Source organism: Perna viridis, chromosome 2 (assembly GCF_037379345.1).
Source record: "Perna viridis isolate PV_CMFRI_1.1 ecotype Kerala chromosome 2, ASM3737934v1, whole genome shotgun sequence".
Classification (NCBI taxonomy): domain Eukaryota; kingdom Metazoa; phylum Mollusca; class Bivalvia; order Mytilida; family Mytilidae; genus Perna; species Perna viridis.
This window is the reverse complement of record NC_142446.1, coordinates 69,407,395-69,433,258: the sequence shown is the minus strand read 5'-3', so window position 1 is coordinate 69,433,258 and position 25,864 is coordinate 69,407,395. Positions and strand designations below refer to the sequence as shown.

The following is a 25,864-nucleotide window of genomic DNA, read 5'->3' as shown; positions in this document are numbered from 1 at the left end:
TTACGACGACTTTCATTGGTCAGAATCGATCTTTTTATCCAATCAACGATCCTTTCCCTTTCAGATGCCTTAATCATATGATTAGCGGAAGTTGTATTGATAGCAGTCGACAAGTACTTGACGTTAATAATTAGAAAGTTTTGCTATAGATGGACCCAAATTGCAATGGCAATAACACCCAAGTAAGCTTTGTCTGTCAGAGGTGTCGACAACCTCTTAAACTCGATTATTCCTTTAACACACTCGATCCTCAACTCATCCAAGAGTTAACCACCCCTTTGGTTCAGAAACAAGATGCTGATGAAACTATCAGTTTGTTCAACGGCACACAGAAAGAAGAAGAGAAAGAAAATGAAGCTGTTTCTAGGAGAGCCATAACACCCAATTTCCCAGTCTATGATGAAGAAGATACCGATTTTTTGCTTCTTGGTGAAACTGGACCAGAATCACTTGGAGTTCTTGGGCATAGGATTAAAGTTTCCAGCATCTTATTTGACATTATGTCAGGTCAGTCAGAGGTGGACCATCCACTGTGTGAAGAATGCACTGATACCTTACTTGATATGCTTGATCATCAGCTTAAAATAACTGAAGATGAATGCAAAGATTACAAGGAGTTCCTAGAAAATCTTAACTCCAAGCAAGATTGTGTTGAAGATGCTGCTTTAGAAGAGGAGCTTAAGCAGCTTCAAGCCGAGGAAGAGGCATTAAGAAAGCAACTTGAGGAGGTTGAGTTGGAAAACAAGAAGATAAATGAACAAATCAATGAAGAGAAAAAAATAGCAAAAGTCTTAGATGATGAGGAAGAAAAATACTGGAAAGAGTACAATGAGTATAAGCGCCAAGTTCTTGCTTTAGAAGATGAGCACAGAAGTGTTGATAATCAGCTTAAATATGCTCAGATGCAGTTAGACAAATTAAAGAAAACCAATGTATTTAATGCCACATTTCACATCTGGCACAGTGGACACTTTGGAACAATTAACAATTTTCGTTTAGGAAGACTGCCAAGTGTGCCTGTTGAATGGCATGAGATCAATGCTGCTTGGGGTCAGACAGTTTTACTGCTTCATTCTTTGGCCAAGAAAATGAACTTGACATTTCAACGGTATAGATTAGTGCCCTATGGAAGTCATTCTTTTATTGAATCATTAAGTGATAAATCTAAGGAGCTGCCTCTTTATGGTTCAGGTGGCTTTAGATTTTTCTGGGACTCAAAGTTTGACCAAGCAATGGTTGCATTCCTTGATTGCTTACAACAATTCAAGGAGGAGGTAGAGAAAGGTGACAAAGGTTTTTGTCTACCTTACAGAATGGACAAAGGAAAAATTGAAGACAATAGCACTGGAACTTCATATTCCATTAAGATTCAATTTAATTCTGAAGAGCAGTGGACTAAAGCTTTAAAGTTTATGTTAACTAACTTGAAGTGGGGTTTAGCATGGGTATCATCTCAGTTTGCTAGTAAATGAAACCAATTTGAAGTTTGTGATATGTTATTTGATAAATATTTGTTTAGCTATATATATTTTTAGTTTGTTTTGTAATATTAAAAAAGAAAAAAGTGGTTTGGAGTGAAAGACACGTAATTTAATAGTACTACAGTACACAGTGTTGTAGGTAAAACACTGCCATGGCTTCGCATAGTCCTAAGACAAAAAAAATGTGTGTTTTGGGGTTTTATTGTTCCACAGTTAATTATTTTTTTGCTAATCAAAACTTTTTTTTGTTGTATCTATGGGAGAGTTACAATTGTTTTTATTGGTGCAAGTCCAAAAAAAAACATGCAGCAATAAAATTTTATTGACGGCACCAAAGAATAGGGGGATACAAAAACATTTGAAGGACTAATTATGTAGCCAACATTTATGTACAGTACTGTTTAAGCCCAAAAACTGGATAAACATTTACAGTACTAAATTGGTTTAGTAACAATTTTTATCATTAAAAATTATTTGTAACTTACAAAACTAAACTATTCAAGAAACAGGAAATTTTGGTAAGCAAAAAGTTTATATTTTTACATATGCACCTTTGTAGTTTTGACCTAGTGCATATTTTCCATAAGTAATTCATGCCTTTCATTAAGAGGCAGTACCAGGTACTTTTACCTTTCTAAGCTACTGAAAGGTACCTCCTGAATTTCATATATGTTTATAAAAGAAAAAAATGAGAAGTTCCTTCTACAAAAAAATAATGAAACCCCTGGTATTTAAGTAACTTTTACACTGCATTTACATAAACACTGAGTTTCTTTGCCACTAAGTGAGAGCTGGTAAAAGGGGACTTTTGCCCACCATGTCATATAAACATGTACATTGGTGTACTTATACCTGCATAAAACAAAGGTTTCTTTCAAGCAAATCAATTTACATATACCTGTATGCAGAACACATACTTGCTGGATAGAAGGCAGTAGTGATTCTAGGGGTTTCACAGGTTGACTGCCTTTTTTTGTGGGAAATTTGTTCAACTTGTGCAAACATGAGCAATAATGACATGGAACCCTCCTTTTTTCTGGAATTCAGCTGGAAACCTCCTCACAATATCTGGATCCACTGCTGGAAAGTGTACTTTTACATATGTATATTTTTATGTAAGTTTTGGGATGTTCATATTCCTTCAGTAATAGGACAGTATTGGCAAACAACACCACAATGTCAGGCCCTGGTGCCAAAAATGTTAAATGTTGGAGAATATTCTTAACTTCCATGGTTAATCCAATCAAAGTATTCCAACTTAATGACATCACAAACAGTTCACTATTTTCTCAGACTTAAGTAATTTTTCAAGTTTTGTGGCACAGGAGCCATGAGGTACATGTGAATTGGTTACAGGTTGTAAGGGTCATTAAGCCCATTTTTGGTGCTCAAGTCTAAAGATGCGATAGGGAACAAATTGGTTAAAATGCTCAAATTTGATGGTTCAAGTAGCCAATAACTAAATTTGATGGGGAAACCAAATGCTGATGTGTGATGCCTTCTCCAGCAGTGCTAGAGGTTGTCTGGTAAGCTATTTCCTGACTTCGTTGGGTTATGGAGGAACAGAATCCCAACTGCTTACATTGTAGTGTGAGGCCCAAGTGCTAAAAATGGCCAAAGACTTCAAACAATGACCATTCCAGAAAACGGAATTTAGAAAGTGTTAGGACTAAAGACAAATTTGTAATTTATTTGTAATGAAAAATCCGAACTCTGCTAAAACTTCGTTCTGGGAGCATGAAACGTGCATCGGTAGGGTAAGCGTCCTCTGCTGTTCTGTGAACACCCGCTCATATAAAATGTTATTTAACGGAGTAAAGTTGCTCATTTATATTTAGCTTTCATTGTTACAGTATTTTCTTCCGAAGTAGTTTCAATGCTGTTTGTTCCTTAGTTTTTTTTTGTCTTTCTCCTTAACCTCGCATTTTCCGATTATTGGTTGTCCTTGATTTAAGTCCACAATGAAAATTATAGGCAGAACACTCCCGTTCAAATGAAAAGAGGACCCTTCCATTTCTTTTTGCTTTGTTTTGTTGATGACATCTCAGAATCACATTTTAGTGTTGTAACCATGCAAGGAGTAACATTGTTGGAGTAGAGGTTACAGGTCAAGTATTTTTTTATTCGATCGTTGTTTATTCAAACCAAATTTTCCAGCTTATTTAGTTCGGAATAAAAGTTGTATATTTGTTTTGTTTATTTGCGCAAATAAGGAATTAAACTTGATATTTTAGATATAACTGTTAAGAGGGTTAATCTAAATAGGGGCATATCAATGGAATTAACGTCTGGTGGCGATGTAAGAGATAGTTTCAGATGCTAACAGGTTTTGCAAATCTTATGGGCCCTGATGACTGCTATATCAATTCTGATCATCTTCACTAAATTGATAAATAATGTTAATTTTAGGCTGGGATGTACGCCGGGTCCGCACCTGTTAATAAACACAGGTGGATATACAATTTTTTTTTAAAGTAGTATAACTGATTTATATCACAAATATAAATATTTTATTCTCAAATTATTATGCTTCAATGTTGGTGAAACATTCATTCTTCCTCGGGTTTCAGCATCACTAGTCTCCTATAAAAACAAAAAAAAAAAACAAACTATTACAAAAATATCAGTTACATAAGAATAATGAAATAATGAATACCAAGTACAAAAAAAAAACTCGAAATGAGTTAAAGAATAATCAACATTATCTTCTGAAAAATAAAGTAACTGGATATGTTGTTCATGTACGTAATTTTGATATTGAAGTAAAAAATCTTTCACACAAATCTTAAAAATTAGGAGACTTCCAAATACCATAAGAATGGAAAAGGGTTAAGAGTTTTCTCGCAGACTTCCCTCATTCCTATATTGTTTAATCAGATACATGTAGCAATGAATAGTAAAATAATTCAGATGGTCTGAATTTTCTCTGCCATAGTTTTAGCTAGGGAAAGAGGAAATTCGGTCGACATGCAAGCTGTGAAAATTATTCTTGTTTTTTTGTTTTTGTTTTTTTTTTGTTTTTTTGTTTTTTGGGGCGGTATGAAAACAAATTATCCATTATTACACAATGGTATATGCATGAATTTTTGAGGTGTAGACAATGGCACCAGCAACTCAATGTAAGATAAGATAATCAAAAGTATTGATACCTAAAACTTACTTGGCAAAAATGGATTTTGACAAACTTTTCGACAAATCGGTTTGCAAAAATATACACAGTTGTTTATGTCTCCACCATGGCACACTTTAGCACATTTTTTCTGGCAGACTGTCTTGCAATCTTTGAGAATACCAAACCCTTCTGTTGCCTGGAGGGCGAAGACTGAGAGTACTAATAAAACCAATATTATTCTCGACATTCTATAAATAAATACAAATATGTAAATCTAAAAATGTATTCATTCATTTCGTAAGGGCATAAAAAAGTACGATATTTATAACAGAAGAACCAATGTTCCTTAAAAGCGTAGAAGCTTGCCGTTTGACTGTATAAAAATATCACAAAGTACACAGAAGATAGTCCGAGCAAATCATGCTGGATGAAATCCTCTTTGTTGAAAAAAAATGTGGATTTGTGAAAAATTTTGGCAGAAATTAACAAAATGTATACGCCATATATGTCCCTCTTAATTTTTTTTAAAGTCAGGTCCCTCCTTTATGAATTTCAGGAAAGAGAAATAAATAACACGGGATTTTTATTGGAAGATGATTTCGTCATGATAAAGATGTAGATGATAATAAATGATGTAGATTCAAAACAAAGGCTGGCGATAAGAAAAACTTACCGTTTATATTTGTATAGATCGTTGCAACGATCTTTTTGCTACTCAACATGTATAAATGTACACATGACATATGTGCGAATAAAAGGAAACAGGTGTGTTTCTATGATATGATCTCATTTGATATAAAACCCTACTTAAAATAAAATTTATTCTGTTAAAAATCAATGGTAAAATCGGCATTGCTGATAAACATAATTTTTTTAATGGTATATCTGAGAGGCTGGAGGCCATGGTAAACTTATTTTGTTTGTATGAGATGAACCAGCTAAAAGGGCTCTCACATTCATGTATATAATTCCTTGCACGCCAATACATTTCTATAATAACGAATAAAGCGAAGGTAGAGGCTCAATCCATCGGGTTAAACCTTATTTGACATCAGAGAATCATAATAAATTGGAAAAAAAATATATAAATAAAGAAAACTTTTGGAACAATTAATATTTTAAAACTTGGATGATCAAATGTACTGATTCACATACATGTATATAAATAGACAATTAATTGTTGGTGCACTTGGTATTTTTTTAGTACTTCTTGTATAAAATTAATTTTTGAATCTTGAGCTTTCTATACGTATTTGATTCTATTGCGACTTGCTGCTGATGAGAGGTTACACCTCGAAATACGTGTACACCATGCCGAAATTTGTAACATTGATATGTTTGGGGTTATTTTTAATTTTAATGATGACTGGATCCACTCATGTGAACACGGACATTTAGAGAACACTGGTAATTAATCATTTGATAGCTGATTAAGTTAAATAATAATTTAGCCGGATTAGACTTAACTTACCTAAAAGTTGCCTACCCAGAGCTGTCAATTAATCTTTCTTGTCTGTGGAATCTGCGGCGATGTATTGACAGCTGTACTGAATTACATATGTTTATAAGCTATTAAATTGAAATACTATATGACATTATGACAATGATATTCACACTCCCAAACATTTCCGTCAAATTATTGGTTATATCAACGATATTTAGTGGCCAGTGTCTAAATTACACCTGCAATATTCGTTTTAGAATTAGTAATTTTAAAATTATTTGTTTTGGACCCCTTCATTATACACCGAAATAGAAAAAATAAACATGTGGCATCTCCAAGAAATATCATTTGATAATAGATATATGCACTTTGATGTTACTGGCAATTAATATCAAAGCAGATGTCGCATTTTGCAAAACTTGTGTAGTTGTATATGAAAAAATAGACAATCAATGTAAAGAAAGGTAAAATCAGTGTGAACTATACCATTCATTATCCCAGTCTTCTCTGTGTCACCCTAATCTGGGCTGTTCTTATCGATTTATTCAAGGTCTTTTAGCTCACCTTGAAAAAAACCTTACAGCTGCAAGGTGGCCATCCTTTTTTTCATCCTTTACAGTTCCAATCATCTGTTTATCCAGTGCTATTGGTTTTTCTAAAAATTTATTGCCTTGTTCTTATGTTTTACATGCTTTTTTGTCAAAGTGTCTGTCCTTTCGTCAATCTACAACATTTATAGTTTCGCAGCTAGTAGATTTTATATAAGTATGCTCTATCATTGGATTCGATTTCAGACAGAAGCGACTTCCATCTTTCACTAACTGGTTACAAGGGTTGGGAGTGGTTGTACCATTAATGAAATGAGCTTTTATTGCTTATTTGATCTTGGCAACCAAACCAAATTGATCTTGCTTTGATTTTGATCTTGACCTGTTTGTTGTAGTCCTGCTGGGCATATCACAGTTTCTCCCTATTTAACATAAGACATTCCTCTCTACCCAAAACAGGGAGGTTAATTTAGAGATAAAGTCCCTGTCCCAATTAATGACACCAAGTAAGAAATAAATAGCTTGCCAAACAACCTATAGCATTGTAAATGTAATCATATGCTGTGGTGTATCACTGGCATAACTGTTTCTATAATGTTACTTTTCAACAATGGATATAAAGTTTGTACTGTTTTTTTTTAAACTTGTTTCAATGACATGATAAAAATAATCCAAGACAGATTTCTGACTTTTTTTTATTATTCTTCAGCAGTAAATATATAACAACCTCAAGTTTTAACATAATCATTCATTCCATATTCAACCTTCAACAATCTTCCAATCTGAAAATTACAGAACATTGTATGATACATTTGACAAAAAATCATCAGTTCCATTGATTACAGTTTAGATTTAATTTTGATCACAATGTAACTAGACTATACAGATTTCATGATAATTTTCAAAAATTTTCAAAATTTCTGGAATTTAACAATGTATCAATGTAACAAGCAGAAATTAAAAAAAGCCCTTGCCAAACATGCTTTACATACTGGATACTTTAAACAGATATATGCTAATGTAGATAAAAACCTAAAGTCAAGTGATGCAGTTTCAGGGTGGTAAGAAAAAATATCATAAACCAAAAAAATTCTAGTTTAATTCTTTTTATAGTTTCTGCAATCATACAATATACTTTTGGTCAGTTTTAGATCTGTGACCAGTTCTCAAGTTTCTTCAGTTTTAGATCTGTGATTGTTTCTCAAGTTTCTTCAAAGAAAATCTTAAGTCTGTTTAAGTTTCATGCTGCAGTTCTTAACTTAAATAGAACAGCAAAAATAAACTGCCACAATTGTTTCATAGTTTACAATAAAGAAAATTCTTGTTACTGTCAATATTACAGAATTACAATTTTTCCAGTGAAGGTTACAACCTTGTAATAACTTTCTGAGTTAATCAATTCAATGCTAATCTGTGCCTTTACTGTGAAACGATTAAAGTCTTGACTGTACATGTACCAGTTGAGAGTATCACACAACTTTGAAAATTTGATCTTAGCAGCATTTTGATCATTTATATGTGAAATATCACCCCATTTGCTTTTTTTCAAAATGTTCATCTTAACAAATTGCAGCATATATGGCAAAAATTGAAAGATAAAGTCACATATATTTCCAGGATTTAAATATTTTGGTATTGAATGAGAAATTTAATTATTCTTTTTTGTTGACAGATAAAATTATCTCCCTTTGTTTATTCCTGCTATAGTACAAGTCCACATAAAAATCCTGCAAAAATTGATTCATTAAAAGACCGAAATTTCCTGATCTTATAAGTGGTATTTGATTAAAGTCTTATAAATATTATATGTTTCTCTAATGTATAGCAAATTACTGGATCATTATTTCCTAGTTAGACTGCTGTTTAAAAAAACTTAGCTGATTTTTTTTCCATAAACGTCTTCTTTCAACTGGTTAATCTAGACAAGAATATGTCTTTCGTAAATAAAAATAACCACTTTATGATCTATTAACCCCATTTTCCAGAAATGCATACATTTCCATGAATTGTGTTGATATTCTATTTACAGAGAAAAACATAAAATATTTTTAGAGTGTGAAACAAAAAATCATTGATATTCTTTTGAAAAAAGAAAAAAAAAACAGTGAAATTTATTATTCATATAAATTCATTCATATCCCCTGTCAAAGACTGCGGTGAAAAAAAAGAAATAAAAGATAAAATATAATATATATAAATTTATATCCCCATACAATGTTCATAAATAAAAATAATATAAACAAAATACAAAATCACACAACAAAACTCTTTAAGTACTTCTGTGTCTAAGAATCAGACAAAATGTGTAAAAAGAAAAGAAATACAGATATTTTATTGCATTATCCAAATATTTTTAGCCCATAACCCCAAGAAATAACAATAATAGTGCTTGTAAACTTTGCTGTCTTAAGATACTGATTCATCAAGTTTAGTTGAAATGTAATATAGAAAAATGGCAAGAAAATTTTCCCACACTGTTTCCCCTCTAAGCAGTGAAAAAATACCTACATAAAAGATGCTTTAGGATAAATCTGAATAGTTTTTCAGTTGTTTTCTAGGTATACTGAATATATTTTGGGCAAAAATGACATAATTGGAAAAAAATGAGGTGCCCCCCATTGCCTGAATCTTACACAGAATGGTACTTAATTACATGCTATATATTGATTTATACTTAATAAAACTCTTTGGTTACATAATATTAACAAGAAAAAAATAAATGGAAAAGTCATTCTAGCAACAACCATCCATTCAAATGACACTATCAAGTACATTTATAGATTACTAAGTATGTTAAATTTTAACCTACTTTTATAAAGAACAGTATTTTAAGTATAGCAGCTGTTGAAATATTTCATTGAAGTAAAAGATAAACTATTGATGAGTCTGTCTTTGATAGCAATCATTTATTAAAAAAAAAAATGAACTTCGAGCAAAGTAAGGTGTATCATATGGAGTAGAACGTGGAAGGTACTGGTACCAAGTTTACTTGCACTTTTTTTCATCCATTTTTTTGCAGGAATGATATGACTGCCTGAATCCAACTTGATTCATTTCCAGGTCCTTATGAAGTGTTGTAGGGAGATAAGTAAACCATACCCTTTGTTTTAAATCATAAAGCATTTCATTCATATCAAAGATTACTTAATCAAAGAGGCCATGAATTTGGTCAAACTTATTCTGACAATAAAATCTAAATAATAATGAAAAATAATTGAGTAAAGAGTCTCTGAAATATTGTTTTACAAACTCTAATAAAAATCCTAAATACATTAACCTTGAGGTAAAGACAACCATATAAATATACAGTACATAAAGCATACATCCATTCATAAATTAAAAAAATATAATATATGTACATATATATTCCCATGGAACTTACTGTACAAAAACCAAATAAAAAAAAACAAAACATAAACATAAGCATTTAAGCTTTAGGACAAACTTACTTTGTAGGGGATTTTCACTTAATTATAAGATTAATATTTGTAAAAATCTTCCATCAAATAAAAGTGCTGATATCACTGATTAAAAGTTGAACACAGATAATTGCTACCACCACACCAAACAAGTAGTCACAGATGTTTTTTATTAAGCAACAGTCAACTCAACAGACTTCTTGAAGGGAAAGCGATGTATCATTTGTTAAAGCCTTTTCTGTCTAATTTAAAATTTCATTATCAATAAAAATGTAACTGTTTACATGTACTTGCATCACTTCTTAAAATTTGTAAAAAAAAACATCTAAACCATTCAACTTCCCATAAAAAATATAACCATAAATGAAATACTGAAAATTTTGTTACTAACTTTATAAATCATTTGTTTTGGCAATACATGTACCAACAAATATTTTCTTCCAAAACTAATGGTTAATTACCAATCACAAATTCATCACAGTAGACATAATTATCAACAACACATAATTCTGTAACATCAATTTGCATACCATGAACCTAATGCACTTAAAAATACTAAGTATTTCTTTTGACAAACAACCTATCAACTTGGTGAAGAATAACAAACTGAGAGCAGCTCTCAGAAAATACAACTGTTAACATTGACTCACCATTCACTAATGGTAAAACAACTGTTAACATTGGCTCAACACTTATCAACAATAAAACGACCGTTAACATTGACTCGCCACTTGTTAACAGTAAAATGACTTAACATTGACTCACCATTTACTAACAGTAAAACAACTGTTAACATTGGCTTACCATTTGTTAACAGTTGATCAACTGTTAACATTGACTCACCACTTATAAACAGTACATTAACATTTAAAATTGACTCCAAACTTTTTAGCAGTAGGACGAATGTTAACATCGACTCACCACTTATTAACAGTAAATCAACTGTTAACATTGATTCACCAATTATTAACAGTAGATTTACAGTAAAAATTATCTCCCCACTTATTAACAGCAGTTTAGCCAGCACTCCACAGTTTAGTTTAGTTTCGCATTTTTGGCTAGGGATGAAAAATGACATAAATGGAAAACGGTGGTTGCTTTAGTGATTAAAAATGAAGAATCTATTGTTGATAAAACATTTTCTGAAAAAAGGGGACTTTTAAAAGTATTTTGCAATGTTTTATATATTTTCAATGTTGAAGGGGCTTTTTTTCAATGACAATTTGACTTCATTGTGAAAGTGAAAGTAAGTCAATTTTTTACCATGCTAAATTTAATAAGTGGATTACAAAGTGAAATAGCTCAAAATCTAACCGGCGATGCCCATATGAGGAAGGGGTTTTTGAAGGGAAAAGTTTGAACAGTTTCAGGGATTGAAATAAAAATTTCAGATATTTTGCGGGAAATTTGATATTTTTAAACCTGATTTTATGAACTTTTTTGCAAATTTTCGCATACTTTTGCAGGTTTCTATGGTAACCCTATATGCTGTGGGTAATTTTATTCCAGAAAATTTTTACTGCATCCTGAAGGCCTTGGCTTGGGCTATTTCTAAATATATAGATTTACAGATGCTTGACAATTTTTTAAAGTGATAAATGTTACAAAGCATCAGATTACAAGACCGAAATTAGGCAGTTCTACAATACTGTGGAGTGCTGGCTTAACTGATTATGTGCTCTTCTACTATTACTAGTGATTGTTAATCAAATGTTAACAGTAAGTGATAATTATCAGGAGTAAAAGTAGTCCATCATCATGTGATAATGTTTGTGAACGAGATAGCTAGTCAACAAACTGTCTGTTTAAACAGACAAACCATTACAATAAATGGTCCAATTGTTTGACAGATTTCCTGTGAATTCCTGACTTTTACACATATTTGGAATAATTTTGGCATTTTGTGTGCATCCATTATTTACATCAGTACACCCAACTGACAGGTACCCACTGTGGAGCAGAACACACTTCATCTATTGCTTGTTCTAAAGTCCGTATTGTTTCTTCAATGTCATTGTTCACAATTTTCAGGTCAAAATAATGTCCATATGCCTTTTCAAGTAAATCACTCTCGGTTGCCAACTTTTCTAAACTCACATCCTATAATGATAAACTAAGTTGTAAATATTTATACCTGTATATGTAAATCTGAAATAAGTACTTGCATGGGTAAAACAGATGTTTAGAATGCATATGAGATCAAAACATACTGCCACTGATAAGTTGTTCATTGTACAGAGGATTAATTTTCAGGTGGCTTATGGATATAGATTTACAAATATTTCATTCTACTGAATTTGTAGTTTCTTCTTTTTTTTTTTTTTTTTAAAATAGATTACTTGAAATTATGCATCATACTAGTTCATAATTGTGTTAACAGGAACAGTGGCAGCTTCAGGGCAATGTCCCCTTTTGATGGGAGTTTTATTTTTGTAAATTCTAGACAAAATTTAGCAAATAACGGAATCAAACCTCCATTTCAAAATCTCTGGATATGCCCCTCACAAATGTCATATTATTTATGAACTTAAACTAAGTGCTAATTTGGAGGCTAGATCAAGTTTTGATTGCAAATCTGAACATAAAAGGTAAAAGTTCACCAGGCCTACTATCATTGACATAATTCAACTGTTAGTAAATCAGGAAGCCACATGCGATGTGCCATTATCAAGAACCAAATATTTATTGAAAGTTATAAAAGTGGAGCAATATTCCATTTCAAGCTTTTCCTTGTAGACCTATTACTACAATAACCATAGCAACTCCTATCCAAAAGTGTTATGGTTTCCATAGCGATCCTAGGTGTATTAAATCTTTATTGATTTTTACATCTAGAACATTTTCCCCATTTTCCTCAGAATTAACTAAGAATAAATAAATATGGTATCATTGACAACTTTATTGTTTTTCTATTTTTCTTGCTGATAACTTCTAACATCAAATTGATTGTAACATGGCCAATGCACTGAATAACCTCAGTGTCTCAACAGCCCCAACAGCCTCACTGTGATATTTCTGTCTCAACTTTAAAACTGACAATATTCTCTATTTTTTAGTTTTGTTCACACATTTCTTTTTGTGTGTTTTTACTGGATCCCCAAATCCTGTTTATATTCATAAAAATTATGAGACAGCTGGAACATGTATATAATCAAGCAAATATTATGTTGTTTTTGGTAAAATGGACTTAAAATTAACAACACAACCGTTAACTGCAGTGCCTCACTTCAGATTCCTGAGTTTTTCCCAAAGTCTTTCATTTTGAGCCATCTGATTGATTGGAATGAAAGTTCAGGAATAATTTGAGAGAAAAAAAAACTTAGTTATAAAACTTGGCCCTATGACTTTTAAACACTGCTGATGTTTTAACATACATGAAACATAATCATAAAATGTTTCGTGAGTAGCAGCTTGATATGACTGCATATATAGAACACTGAAAATGTCAAGGAAGTTCGAAGACTAAATCTAAGCTTGACAACTCCTTTAATCTAAATTTTGATTAAGTGCAGACAAAAACTAGACATTGCCCATAACAGGACTCTCCCTAGCCTGTTGACCCTGAGGACCAATGTTGACAAAGGATTCATATTGGAAACATTTTTTATGGAGGATAAACTAAGCATTTTTGACACACCTTGTTGCTGCCAATTATGAAACACTAAACTCCAAATCACAATCAGTACTATTTTTTTGGTGTTGACAACACAATTACAGAATATAACTGCAAATTTATTTAAAAGGGAAAGACCACCTTTGCATTAAGTTAGGCTCTTATGATAAATCATACCCATGTAAAAAAAATAAATAACCTTTAATGCAAAATGCGCTTTTATAAAATGCTCAAGGCTATGCAAAGTTCGAAATCCTTGAAATATAAGTAGATAGCCGTCTTGTAGAACTCTCCTATCTGAAGGAAGATCATAGTCAGACTTTTTTATTTTCATCGATAGTTTCCGATTGGCTCGTGACGCCATTAAGTCGGTTTGGTACTAATACAAGTACTGCAAATAATAAGTAAACAAAGAATATTCCGTAAATATTTCTACCATCCTTTTTATCTAATCACCAAAACATGATGACTTGTCAAGCTTATGATTGCACGAATGATAAAAGAGAAATGTTCTGAAAGTTTTTTTCACCAGCAACATGAACATTCTTCGGAAGCAGTCGTAAGATTTTCCTTACCAATACTAGTCATCTGGCTGCAAATCCTGCTGGTCGGCAAAAATGTCTGATATTTGCTTATATGTTGTGCCTCAATCTCTTCTTCTGTCTATTCTGGGTCGAAATTATAGGGGAAATGTCCCAAATTTGTGATTTTTGGGACATTGTAATCAATTACTTTCACTTTACAAACCGACTTTGTGACGTCACAGTTCAACCAATCATGGTGGCGCCCATAGGCGCAGAAAATTCAAATGTCCTAATTATAAATCTTGATTAATTAATTAAGAAAAGGAAATTATTTTGTTTCAATTTAATTTTCATGAATATTTAACAGATTAGTTTCGATATTCATGACTAGCACAGTAACATGGTCTTCTCCTTTAAACATAAATTCAAAAAAATATGCCCATCCCAATATGGTAATTTAACACAGCATCAGACCAAGTTTTGCTGAAAAATGCCTAATTTCAAACAGCTGTCATTTCTACAGTTTTTTACCCAAACATAAATTCCTGATAATATGCGCACCCCAATATGCTAATCGAATACTCCATTAAGTTGCATAACATCACATGAGACCAAGTTTTGCTGGAAAAGTTCAACAGCAGTCATTTCTACATTTTAATATAAATTCCTGACAGTAAGCACACCTCCATGTGGTTATATTTCATACCACAAAGTTTCATAACAATGCTGCAAGTTTCTAAGAAAATAGTTTGGACAGACAGACAGACAGGGTGAAACCTATATACTTCCTAACTTAGTTTGTGGGGAATATAATGAAAAAAACAAGTAAGCCCTCTGATTTTTGGACCCCTTGTTTATCAAAATCAAGATCAGTTACAGGAAATTCTAAACATAAATATATGTTATTTCTGAATATCGAAACACTAAGAAACCAAATTGGTTAGGCCAGAATATACTATCTGCTATCAGTCTTGTATTACATATTCCTGAGTGGGTGTATGTCAAAACATGGAGGCTGAAAAATATAGTACGCTTCCTTTTTGCCTTTTCCTGTTTTTGTTTCGTGGCAAATGTCTATCATTTTTCATCAAAAATACAGGGTAAATATCAAACTAAGACACAAAAAACAGGAAAAACTGTATTTTCATGAAAAATAATGGTTCAGAAAAGGGGTCTATTTTATGAATTCAAAATAAAAGTGAAAGTAGAAAAAGTCTGTTTTTAGGTTGACCTGTCCTGGTGTACCAAAGTTCGTGCCTTTTTTTTTGTAAAATGGACCTAAAAATTATTTTTGACATTCCCTTAATTGAAAAACATGGTCAAAAGTTAGATTGAAACTCCTTGTCTATTTTTTTTTAAAAATCATGAAAATTTAAGGTATACTATAGAAGCCTATGGGGCAAAGAATACAAGACTGAGACCATCTATCAATGAAACTGAGTTATCCCCCTTTGACAATAATAAGAAATTTTATAATTTTTTGGTTTCATATTTCTCCACAGCTGAGACTTAAACCTTCAGAATCAGTTGGAACCTTTCGCCTTGAATATAGGTTTTAATTCATAGATACTCAGGCTTGTCAAAAACCAAAATGTTGACAAAACTGTAAGACACAAAGGTATTGATTTATTGACTGACAGACAAAAACAAAAAAATCTGTTTTTGATTGTATACAAATGAACCCATCCCCTTTTCCCACATACTACATGCATTTTTTCCTTTCTACAAGCACTTACATTTATTTCTTTAGATTTATGATGTTGTAATATTTCATAAATCCTCGGTGCTGCTATGAACACAACATACGGAGCAAATTCTGCCGTGCGTAATATTTTCAAAGCCTTAAATGACAAAATACAATAAAAATCATGCATTAAAGTGACAATACCTAAATATTTAAACCCCAATTTCTGCAAAAACACAACAGTAAAATGCAAAAATGAATTTTATAGAAATCAGTTCAACACTAAAAATATTGCTCACTTTATGTCAATCAGAACTACTTGGTCATTTCCGCAACATAAAAAATAACCTCAGATGCAGAATTACTTCTTAAAAAATTTGTAGGTATTGTCATAATATGTGTATTAAAGTAGTTTAATCCACCAGGTGGTGCTAAAAATTAGTTAAATATCACTAAAAATAAAGAATAACTCTTCCAAAAATTTTGGAGCAAAGTGAATAGTAAGAAAAAAATATAATGGTAAAATATCATTTTAACTTTAATTTCAGAATAGGATTGGATAAATTTCAGACAGATTTTTCCATCTAGTGCATCCAAGCTTTCCCATCTGTATTACAAGAAAAGCAGAGTATTTCTGAATGACTTTAGTTTTATTAGAAGACTTTCTACTGTTGTAAACTTGCAGAATATGGTTAGTGTACCCAAGTAAAAAGAATTCTATAAAATATGTAAATATAACATGCAATAAAAAAGAACTGACAAATATACTATGTATTAGTATGTTACTGTCCAGTGTAAATCACCGTGTTTTCAATTATTTATTCACCCAAAAGTTGCCGTAATTAGACGTGAGATTTCTACATCAAAATCTAATTACTTCATACAAAGCTGATTGAGATTTTGCAATTCAATTATCATTCCAAACTGACCAGCAAATTTTCAATACATGTAATCAGAACTGAGATTAAATTTACAAAAGGTTAAAGTTTAAAAATGTGCTTTGCAGACTGATATGGATATTGATGAATAGTTATATGCCAGATTTACTCAAAAATCAGCAAACCAAATTTACACTGAACTATTAACAACGAATATCTACAAAACATCCTGTAAAGACACCATTGATACAGAAAATTGTCACAATTTTACCTCATGAAGAGCAGCAATCGTTGGAGCTGCTACAAACACTATAAAGGGAGCGAAATCTCCCGTCCTTAAAACTCTTATTGCCTGCAAAATTTGTCAATATATTTTGAAATAATATCTTTAGGATTACCACATTTTTTCTACTGATACATGATTCAATCCGTCTTAACCAGTACATTGTTATTTGAAAATTTGTGTTGGTCATTTTAAAGTAGTATTAAATCTGGAATGGTCTTTAAACAAAATTTAAAGCAGTTTACAATTTATATATATACTAATGAAAAAAAAAAAGAAATTGTGCATTCCTGTATAAATTCAATATTAACAAAACTCCAAATGTGCATAAAATCTTCAAAATTTCAGTTATTGTTTTTTTTTTTTTTTCTTTTTTTTTTTACAATGCCAAAAAAATTGAAAAATGTGTAAATTCCACTCTCTGAGATTCAAAAAACACTTTTTTAACCTAAAAACTGAAAAAGTCAATTTTATTGCAAATTTCATTATATAAACTCTCCACAGCATGATGATCAAACGTTTTTGTCGAAAATCATAATCATTTAAAAATGTACACTTTTTTTTAATCAGATTTCATTTTTCACACCACTTATCTTTTTGGGTTGTCTTGGACAAAAGTCAAGGGACAGACGTGTGCATTTATATCGTACATGTTAGCGGAGATCCAAGTTGTGTGGTTTGTTATAAACAGCATATTATTCGAATGATGTTCTTAAGTATAAAATTTCTTTATCAAATAAATATCTTTGTTTTTGTTAAAGTGTACTTTGTCCGCAAGTTCAATTACCTTTATTAAATGGCGTGTCAATGGCTCTTAAGCCATAGATCATCAGAAGTACGAAATCATAAACATGTCAAATGTGGGCAGCCATGTGTGAAATAAGCGGGAGATTCGTTTGATGAATTGGTCATAATTACGAGCGGTAATTAGTAAACAAGATTACCTGGTATTACAAAATTCAATAAAAAATAATTGTTACTTGCAAATTTGGTTGCAATTAGCCATTAAGATAACACCTTAATTGAATTTTAAGTTGAGCCACGTGCAAATGTAATACGACATACTGTAAATGGGTATAAATTTGCATTTTAAAGGACCAACAACTCCAAAACACTCGATAATGTTTTCCAAGTTAAAAAACAGTTTTGTTAACATATCTTTTAGGGTTTATTTATATATTTTAACGGCTTCAAAGTCTCACTCAGAGTTTTAATAATATAATCGTATTCATTCTTAAAGGATAATGGCAATGATCAATAATATTCGAATTCAATCGCTGGTTTGACTGTTGGAGTAACGGCTTTCGTTGATTGCAGTTTACCAAAATTTTTTATTTAAAGCAATCAAAAGTTATCTAAACAAATCTAATGAAATGCATTGTTGATGAACATTTTTCATGAAAAATCCTTAGATAAGTCGAAGTGGACGATAAGTCGATGCTGACACTTTGATGAAAAAAAATATTGACTTATAGTCAAGAAAATACAGTAATAGGAGTTAAGGACAATGATATATTACCAAGACAGACAGAGAGACTGAAACCTGCATACCTTTACTACGTAAATTGCAGGGATATAATAACTTTATTGCTCAGTATCATTTTACCTGTGGCTCAACATCCAATATGGCCATCTGCCCTCGTTCATGTATATGTCTTATTGTTTCTAATTTTGTTCCATACATAGCTTCATCATGTGTCCCGTATTCTAAATATTCATTATTAGCAATGTCTTTCATCATTTGTTCATGTGTCACAAAATAATAATTTTTTCCATTGGTCTCACTTTCTCTGGGAGCTCGTGTTGTATCTGTAATAAAAAATAATGTTGATGATAATAAGTATCTAAAATTGATGTTATGAGATTAAAACTTGACAAATATAAAATACATGTACTTTAAATGTATTGCAATGTAATACATGACAAATACGCTAAAATAACTCACGTGGAATAGGATAGGCGAATCGATCTGGATGACTTGTTATCAAGGTATTTTTAATGTGTCGTCTCCCAACACCATGAGCACCTGTAAAAATATAATATACATGTAAAATAATGTGTGGTCTCAAAATGATAGGAAAAGATTTAAGTTGAAAAACTAAAATCCAGAGTTTTTCCACAAATTTCCAGTTTCAAATGATCTGATTGGTCAAAGTTTGAGATGAGGAAGAATTTGAGGAAAATTCAATTTGACATTTTTTAAGAAACTTAAAACTAGAATATTTTAATCAATTCAATAAAACATTCTTAAAAAACTCCTAAATGTAAAAGTTCAATTATTTAGTATATTTCACAGAAAATATTGTAATTTTAACCTTAAGCCTCACACAAATCCTACATTTTATGTGGGAGATTCTTACTTTGATTTTATGGGTTAATGTTAATGGGTGTTGAGATGGACCAAATAATATACCATAATAAATTCAACAAAACACTCTTTCCAACAATGTTTCAAATTGTTTTTACATGAAAAAAAATATCACCATTTTTCAAATAACCATATTATGGTTTACTCACCAAGTAATACTAATGTTTTCCTCATGAAGGCTGGTAATTTTACAACCTCTTCATACGTCACCAAATCTAACTGATCAAATATGGAATTATGTTTGGCAAGATATTTATCTTTCTTTTTCCTTCCAAACCATGAACAATGAACTACAAAACAAAAAGATTCATAATAGAATGAATTTAAACCAATTAGACTTTTCAAATTGATGCATAAAATCCTATAAACTGAACTTCTGATTACTTTTCAAAACTAAAGAGAGTTTATTTATGAAATAGTTGCTTATACAGAGAGCATTATCATGATAAATTGACTGACCATGTCACAGTAATAATACATAAAACCTTAATAATGCCCTGAGCCACAATGTTGAAGGCAATATCCTTCCAAAGTGCATCAAATTTATCGATAATGTTACATTGAAAAATCTAAAGAGGGCACTATCCTGTGATAATGACCCGGACATTATCACATGATAATGCCCTCCTATCATTTAAACGCACATTCATGAATACCACATGACCATGTTTTAACCAATACGAATAGCTAATTTACCTCTGATATGAAATAAACAATAATTTAAGCTGGTTTAAAATAATCACATAACGATAGCAGAAAATTTTCAAAATCAGTTAATTTAAAATCATATTTTGCTAAAAAAAAAAAGTAAAACCCCATCAACATTCACACACAATCATTCATAAATTTTCAAGTTTAAATACCGGTATACATTTGGATTAGTACAGAAAATGTAGTCTCGTACTTTTATATAAACTTTCATCTGATTACTTCTGGTTTTGTGCCGATCTGTTTAGACTTTTTTAAGATAAATGACAGCTGCTTTTCAATGCAACTTATATTTAAGAGGCCATCTTCATCATGCTTTTTGTTTTGATTTTTCAAGTTAGGTCATTGCCAAATGACGTAACAAGAATGAAAATCGTGACAAGCACCCCAATAAACATTTTCTCCTGATCTCTTTCCTTTCACTTACCTGCATTTTCCTTCAATGCCTTTTCTCGACTAGAAACTGTGGTTCGCCATTCCTGTAATTCAGGGGAGGGAATAAGCCCTGCAGGATCAGTGGAATTCTGGGTACCAGTAGTTCCAACCCTCTTGGCTTGCCACCAATTGGAATCATCTTTACTGATAATCTGTTTTAAAATTTACAATCTATTAATAACAAATACAACTGATATATTTTGTTTATGACAAAACTCTGTTTTGCATTTAAAAAAAAAAGTTTTCTAGTAAAATACAGGATACAAAATATCTGATTGATCAATTGATTATGGTCTTATTTCATTTGTCAGAATTTCAGGTTAAGAACGCTTGACCAATAGAGCAGAACCTGCTTTGTACTAATCTGACAAGCTGAGCCAACAGACACATTATTCAGACTCTAAACCAACCAATCTTCATCAAAGCAGTAATTACCAATTTTAAAGTTTTGGGTGTGAATAGGCTAGGAATTGAACCCACAACCTCTTGAGCTCAAGATGATTATGCTACCACGAGACCTCAGAAGGGTAGACTTAATGGAGATTTTCAACCACAAATGATGGATTTACTGATTACAATTTTGTATTTTCTTATCTTTACTTAAAAGTCTTGTTCCAACCACATTGATCCAGCCAGTAAAAGGTACAATCTGAAAATAATAATTGTATATACCTGCTCAAAACTTAATGAAATCTAATGGAATGATAAGTATTACTGTTACCTGTAAGACATCTCCAACTTTAAAGGAGACACCAGCTTGTGAACAGGGAATCAGTTCATCTTCCTCTGGGTTGTAGTCAAACAATGCTCGAACATAAATCTGAAGAAAAAAAATTATTAACTTAAATACAAGTTTTTGTACTTTTTAGGAAGCAACACATACAAATTACTCTAAATTTTATCAATTAATTTAAACAAAAGTTTGAAAACAACAAAAATGAATAATAAAATAAACAAAACAGAATAAATTTACAATTTAAAAGATTTATAGAAATGTTATTACAGGGGAATACAAATTAAATCATCAAAATAAAAAATAGCCTATTGTTAATTAGAAATAATACATTATGATAATTAAATGCATAGGCTTTAAAAGACATGTATAATCATAGTGATTATACACATATCTTTACATTGTGTGCACTAGCACACAGTTAAGAAAGTGCAACCTGTATTTTAGAACATAAGAAATAATGCAAATGGAAAATGCATGAATATCAGTAGACACAACATGCTTTTACCAACCAAACAAATCAGGTCAAATACAATGTATATAATATTGGACAGGCTTAGCCTATAAAAGGATCAAGTTGAATATATTATAGATATATTTAAAAATTTCCTTCTTGCTTTTTCTAGACATCATGATAGTTTTAGTCACTTCTTGACACTTCTTGCTAATTAGTGAGACCGGTAGAATTTGTACTTCAGACTTTCTCGCTAAAGCTAAACTCAGAAAGGCTTTCTATTATGGCAAGTTGGAAACAAAAAATATATATTTGAATTCAAATAATTATCTTACACAATACAATAAATACTTTTTAGTGAAAAAGATACGAAAATACCGAACTTTGTATGGGAAGCTCCTAAAGATGTGACAGACTGACAGACTCTGAAGCTATGACTTTATTACACATTAAATATCTTTATGAGGACTTTGTTCTCTAACAATCATTTAAAGAAAGGATGATTAATGGAACAATTTTAATTGAACATGGTAAATGTAAATAGTGATTCCAAAGTGACCTTTTCACTTCTAATATGATGTGTATAGTGTACAAGTAAACATTCAAAACCTGTCTAAACCAAACCCACTTTGATTAAACAGGTGTTTGGTTTTATCAAGTTCAAAATACATTTAAACTGAAATAGAGGGACTTTAAAAGTGTCTGGTTTACACAGATTTGTAGATTTTTCAGGATTCAGTTTGGACAGGTTTCTCTGTATGACTGATGAGGCCTTTTAAAGCTACGGTGAGGAATTTTCAACAGAAGATGAGGTTAAATAAAAGTTTTGATTTGAAAAAAAAAAAATAAATACATGAACAATATCAATAACTGTAAATACATGAACAAGTCATCTGTAAAAATAACCCTGGGATATGGAATAAAGCATATAGAATAAATAATATTAACCTATAAATCATGAAATGAATGGAGAATCTGAATTCTAACTTCAGCTGCAAAGTTTTAATAGTATGAAAAGGGGTTGCTAAAGTTCCAAGATTATAAAATGAAATGAATACTGGGAGGAAAAAAATACAATAATTCAAGAAACAAATATAGCACAGCAAATTCATCATTTATCTACTGGTGGCAAGCATAATAAAGAGCTAAACAAAAGAAAATTTATCTTTCTATTCAAATTACAGCCATTCAAATAGTTCACTTCATTGGAAAGAGTTGGTCTTCCTTTGATTTATCAACAAGGAAATTTAAACTTCTTATTATTCTACAGGTTTTGTTTAATAAGCATTTGATATAAAGTTCAAATCTCTTTGTCAGTACAGTTTACTACCTGAATCCTATCAATGGAAAACCAACTCCATAACCTTAACTATTTTACTTGCTGTAAATACAAACAAACTACCATCTACACTACCCATTAGTAGACATACATTTTATTTGCATACAATCAAACCTTGTTAAAGAGAGTCATGCTGTAACCAATACTTACAAAAAGATTAGTAACCTCTTGTAAGTCAAATACTCGGTTAATTCTAACAGATATATTCTGGCCTTTCCACTTTGACACAACAAGGTTTGACTGTAATAATAAACCAACTGTTACCACAGCAGTTGTAATGAGTTCTCTTATCTACACAGGACTTCTCTACCCTTTTATAATTTGGTATAATAATGCCTTGCTTAACTAATTAAATGTTTCCCTTTTTAATATTCTGTTCATTTACCAACATTTGCAGAAATATAATTACTATCTACTGACCATTGAAAATTAAGATTTGAACAATAAATAATGTATCAATATTTATTTTTATTACAGCATGACATTTCTGGCCTCCTAACACTGTATATAGATATGAAATGAAAATTTTCAAGGTTGAATGAATTATGCTTCACTATTATGTCGAAAAAAGGAAAAAAAAAAGACGAAATATCTCAGGATGGTAAAATGAACAAACATACCAAAAACCTACATGTCCCTTACTGAGCTCTTGAACATAACATAAATATTATTTCATAAACCATGCTAATCAATATTTTCTACAGGGAGTTAATAAAGTACTTCTGGTAAATTATTTAACCTACTCTTCTGGGTTGTCATTAAATTCAATATATTTTAAAAATCACATCACAAATTCTTATAATCTACTGACACATATACAAACAACAATGCTCTTTTACCAACTACCTACTGAACATGCATACATATAAGCTTAAACCTAGCAGAAAACAAAATCTGATAACAAAATTTAAATTGTTTTCTTAAGTGTGATAATTACAAATACAAGTAAAGTATAAGATTTTTACTCCAGTTTTCTTTTTGTTCACTGATATAACATGAAAAGTTAATGAATCAGCTTTGAACTTTTCTACCCCTTTTATGGACTAGAAGGACACATCTGTCATCAGATCACATAAAATTTAGAGATTTTCAGTCTTTTTGGACACATTTAATGAAACAATGTTATGAATCATGTCAGCTTTAAACTTCTCTACCCCTTAAGGGAATAGAAGGACACACCTTTAATCAGATCACCTAAAATTTTAGAATTTTTTTGGCATATTTCATAAAACATACTGGTATCTACCAGTAATTCAATCTTTAAAAATCATGAACGTAAAATAATAATCACACCATTCTTAGATGGTCCTTGTTACCAGAGTTCTAACAAGTTAACAGACCAGAATAAAATGTTAACTATCCAGGATGGAAAAATCTTTGTGTAAAGTTTGGACAAAAATGCATAAATATCAGCCTAAACTGCCACCCCTTTCAAAAACTCTGGATCAACTCTTGTTTAATTTGGACATTTGGCACAGGTGAGCCAAAAAAAAAAAGTGACAATGAATTTTAGGACCTTTTTATTCTTCAGGCATCTAGCATTGCATTCATTTTCTGATGTTTATACTACAGAGAAAGCATTAGTTAACATTTGACCTTTGACCTAAATACGAACCTCACACTGTGCTGGACTATTCTGATGACTCGGTACTATCTTCAAGCTTACATTACCCCTAGCCTCTCTCTGAAATCGGGTCAAGTGCAGGATGAAAATAATTTTATGTGAAAAATTACATGTAGTTATGATAAACAACATCAACCTGTCTTTTAAGGCTAGCAAATTTATTGTAAAAAATAGGTTTATTTTGGATTCAATGAATTGCCACAATATTAATCAATTTTATATTTTTGTAAAGTATTATCAATTAAAAGAAAGCTTTTAGGCAGAATTTAGTTATTTTAAAAATGGTTCTTTCTTTAGAATCTCTTATTTTTATCATAAAAGTAAACAATTTGATTAGGGTGTAAATTTCCTAGCCTTAAACAAAAATAAATGAAATACGATGAGTATATGTAACACAACAAAACATGATTAACAAATCTATCAGATTTACATCTTCTCCACTTCTGTCATTCTTTATTGGGTAAAACATTCATACTAGGGAACATGATACAAGTTTTACGATTCTAACCTTTCTTCACTGAAAATGGTAAAAATCCAAAAGCTGAATTTTTATGACAATGGCCAAATGTTCCAAAAATCAGAATGAAAGTAGGGTACAAGCAGTAATCTTGATAAATGCACTTCACAAGCAATCATAAACCAACTCCTTCACAGCTCAGGAAACAGCAGAACCTTACCAGCAGCCATGAATATTAAATAGGAAAAAAACAACATCAATCAAAAGGAGATATATCATACGATGAAAAGAAGTCATGTGACAACAACTGCCAATAGAAAATCATGTTGCATGTGTAATGAAAGAAATAATATGACAACACCAACCAATGCAGTTTTAGACAGCAGTCAGATAACAACAACAGCAAATAGAAAATCATGTTACTTGTGAAATCATATGACAACAATAACCAATGAAAATTTTGACAAGGGGTCATGTGACAACATCCACCAATGAGAATACCTTTTTGTGATTATTGTTCATATGTTGTTGAGCAAACAGCCCAGAAGTTGCATGTGGCTGAACTTTGAATGTCACATGTCCTTTCAGGGTTTTCTGTGAAGAATAATTACAATGATAAACCTTAAAACTTTCTGCAGCAATACATTTTTTGGGGGATAATTACTTGGCCAAACAATATACTTTTGCCCTGGCGATTATTTGTGTCATTTTTGTTCAACTGAATGCTCTATCACAGAGATTCAGGAAAGGCTTTACCATC

The 25,864-nt window shown here is 31.2% G+C and overlaps 2 protein-coding genes and 1 long non-coding RNA gene across 17 annotated transcripts in view; 1 reads left to right on the top strand and 2 right to left on the bottom strand.

Annotated features, from left to right (window-relative positions):
- Positions 1 to 57: 57 nt before the first annotated feature.
- LOC148626697 (beclin-1-like) lies at positions 58 to 1,524 on the top strand. The gene has a single exon (XM_088570905.1). It carries the CDS (start codon positions 150 to 152, stop codon positions 1,470 to 1,472), a length of 1,323 nt encoding a protein of 440 aa, XP_088427031.1. The 5' UTR covers positions 58 to 149; the 3' UTR covers positions 1,473 to 1,524.
- Positions 1,525 to 3,968: 2,444 nt separating this feature from the next.
- Positions 3,969 to 6,223, bottom strand: LOC148626696 (uncharacterized). The gene is made up of 3 exons (XR_015920141.1): positions 6,065 to 6,223; positions 4,642 to 4,841; positions 3,969 to 4,064 (listed from the first exon to the last, which is right to left on the bottom strand). It is a non-coding gene; the product is annotated as an uncharacterized LOC148626696 (long non-coding RNA).
- A 1,043-nt stretch (positions 6,224 to 7,266) lies between these two features.
- Positions 7,267 to 25,864, bottom strand: part of LOC148626695 (peripheral plasma membrane protein CASK-like) — a 175,723-nt gene continuing 157,125 nt past the window's right edge. For 7 of the 15 annotated variants that reach the window (XM_088570886.1, XM_088570885.1, XM_088570893.1 and 4 more), the window contains 9 exons: positions 24,639 to 24,707; positions 23,174 to 23,263; positions 21,219 to 21,317; positions 20,490 to 20,649; positions 19,504 to 19,644; positions 18,932 to 19,012; positions 18,593 to 18,795; positions 15,878 to 15,982; positions 7,267 to 12,104 (listed from right to left, as the gene is read on the bottom strand). In XM_088570886.1, the coding sequence (XP_088427012.1) occupies positions 11,928 to 12,104; positions 15,878 to 15,982; positions 18,593 to 18,795; positions 18,932 to 19,012; positions 19,504 to 19,644; positions 20,490 to 20,649; positions 21,219 to 21,317; positions 23,174 to 23,263; positions 24,639 to 24,707 (1,125 nt within the window). In that variant the 3' untranslated portion in view covers positions 7,267 to 11,927. Of the gene's footprint in view, positions 12,105 to 15,877; positions 15,983 to 16,974; positions 17,056 to 18,592; positions 18,796 to 18,931; positions 19,013 to 19,503; positions 19,645 to 20,489; positions 20,650 to 21,218; positions 21,318 to 23,173; positions 23,264 to 24,638; positions 24,708 to 25,605; positions 25,699 to 25,864 lie in introns of all 15 variants that reach the window. The other 8 variants (XM_088570895.1, XM_088570899.1, XM_088570901.1 and 5 more) reach the window with 4 other exon arrangements.

Excerpts from the sequence above, each read along its gene's own strand:
- LOC148626697 (XM_088570905.1), top strand. The coding sequence starts at position 150 with ATGGACCCAAATTGCAATGGCAATAACACCCAAGTAAGCTTTGTCTGT.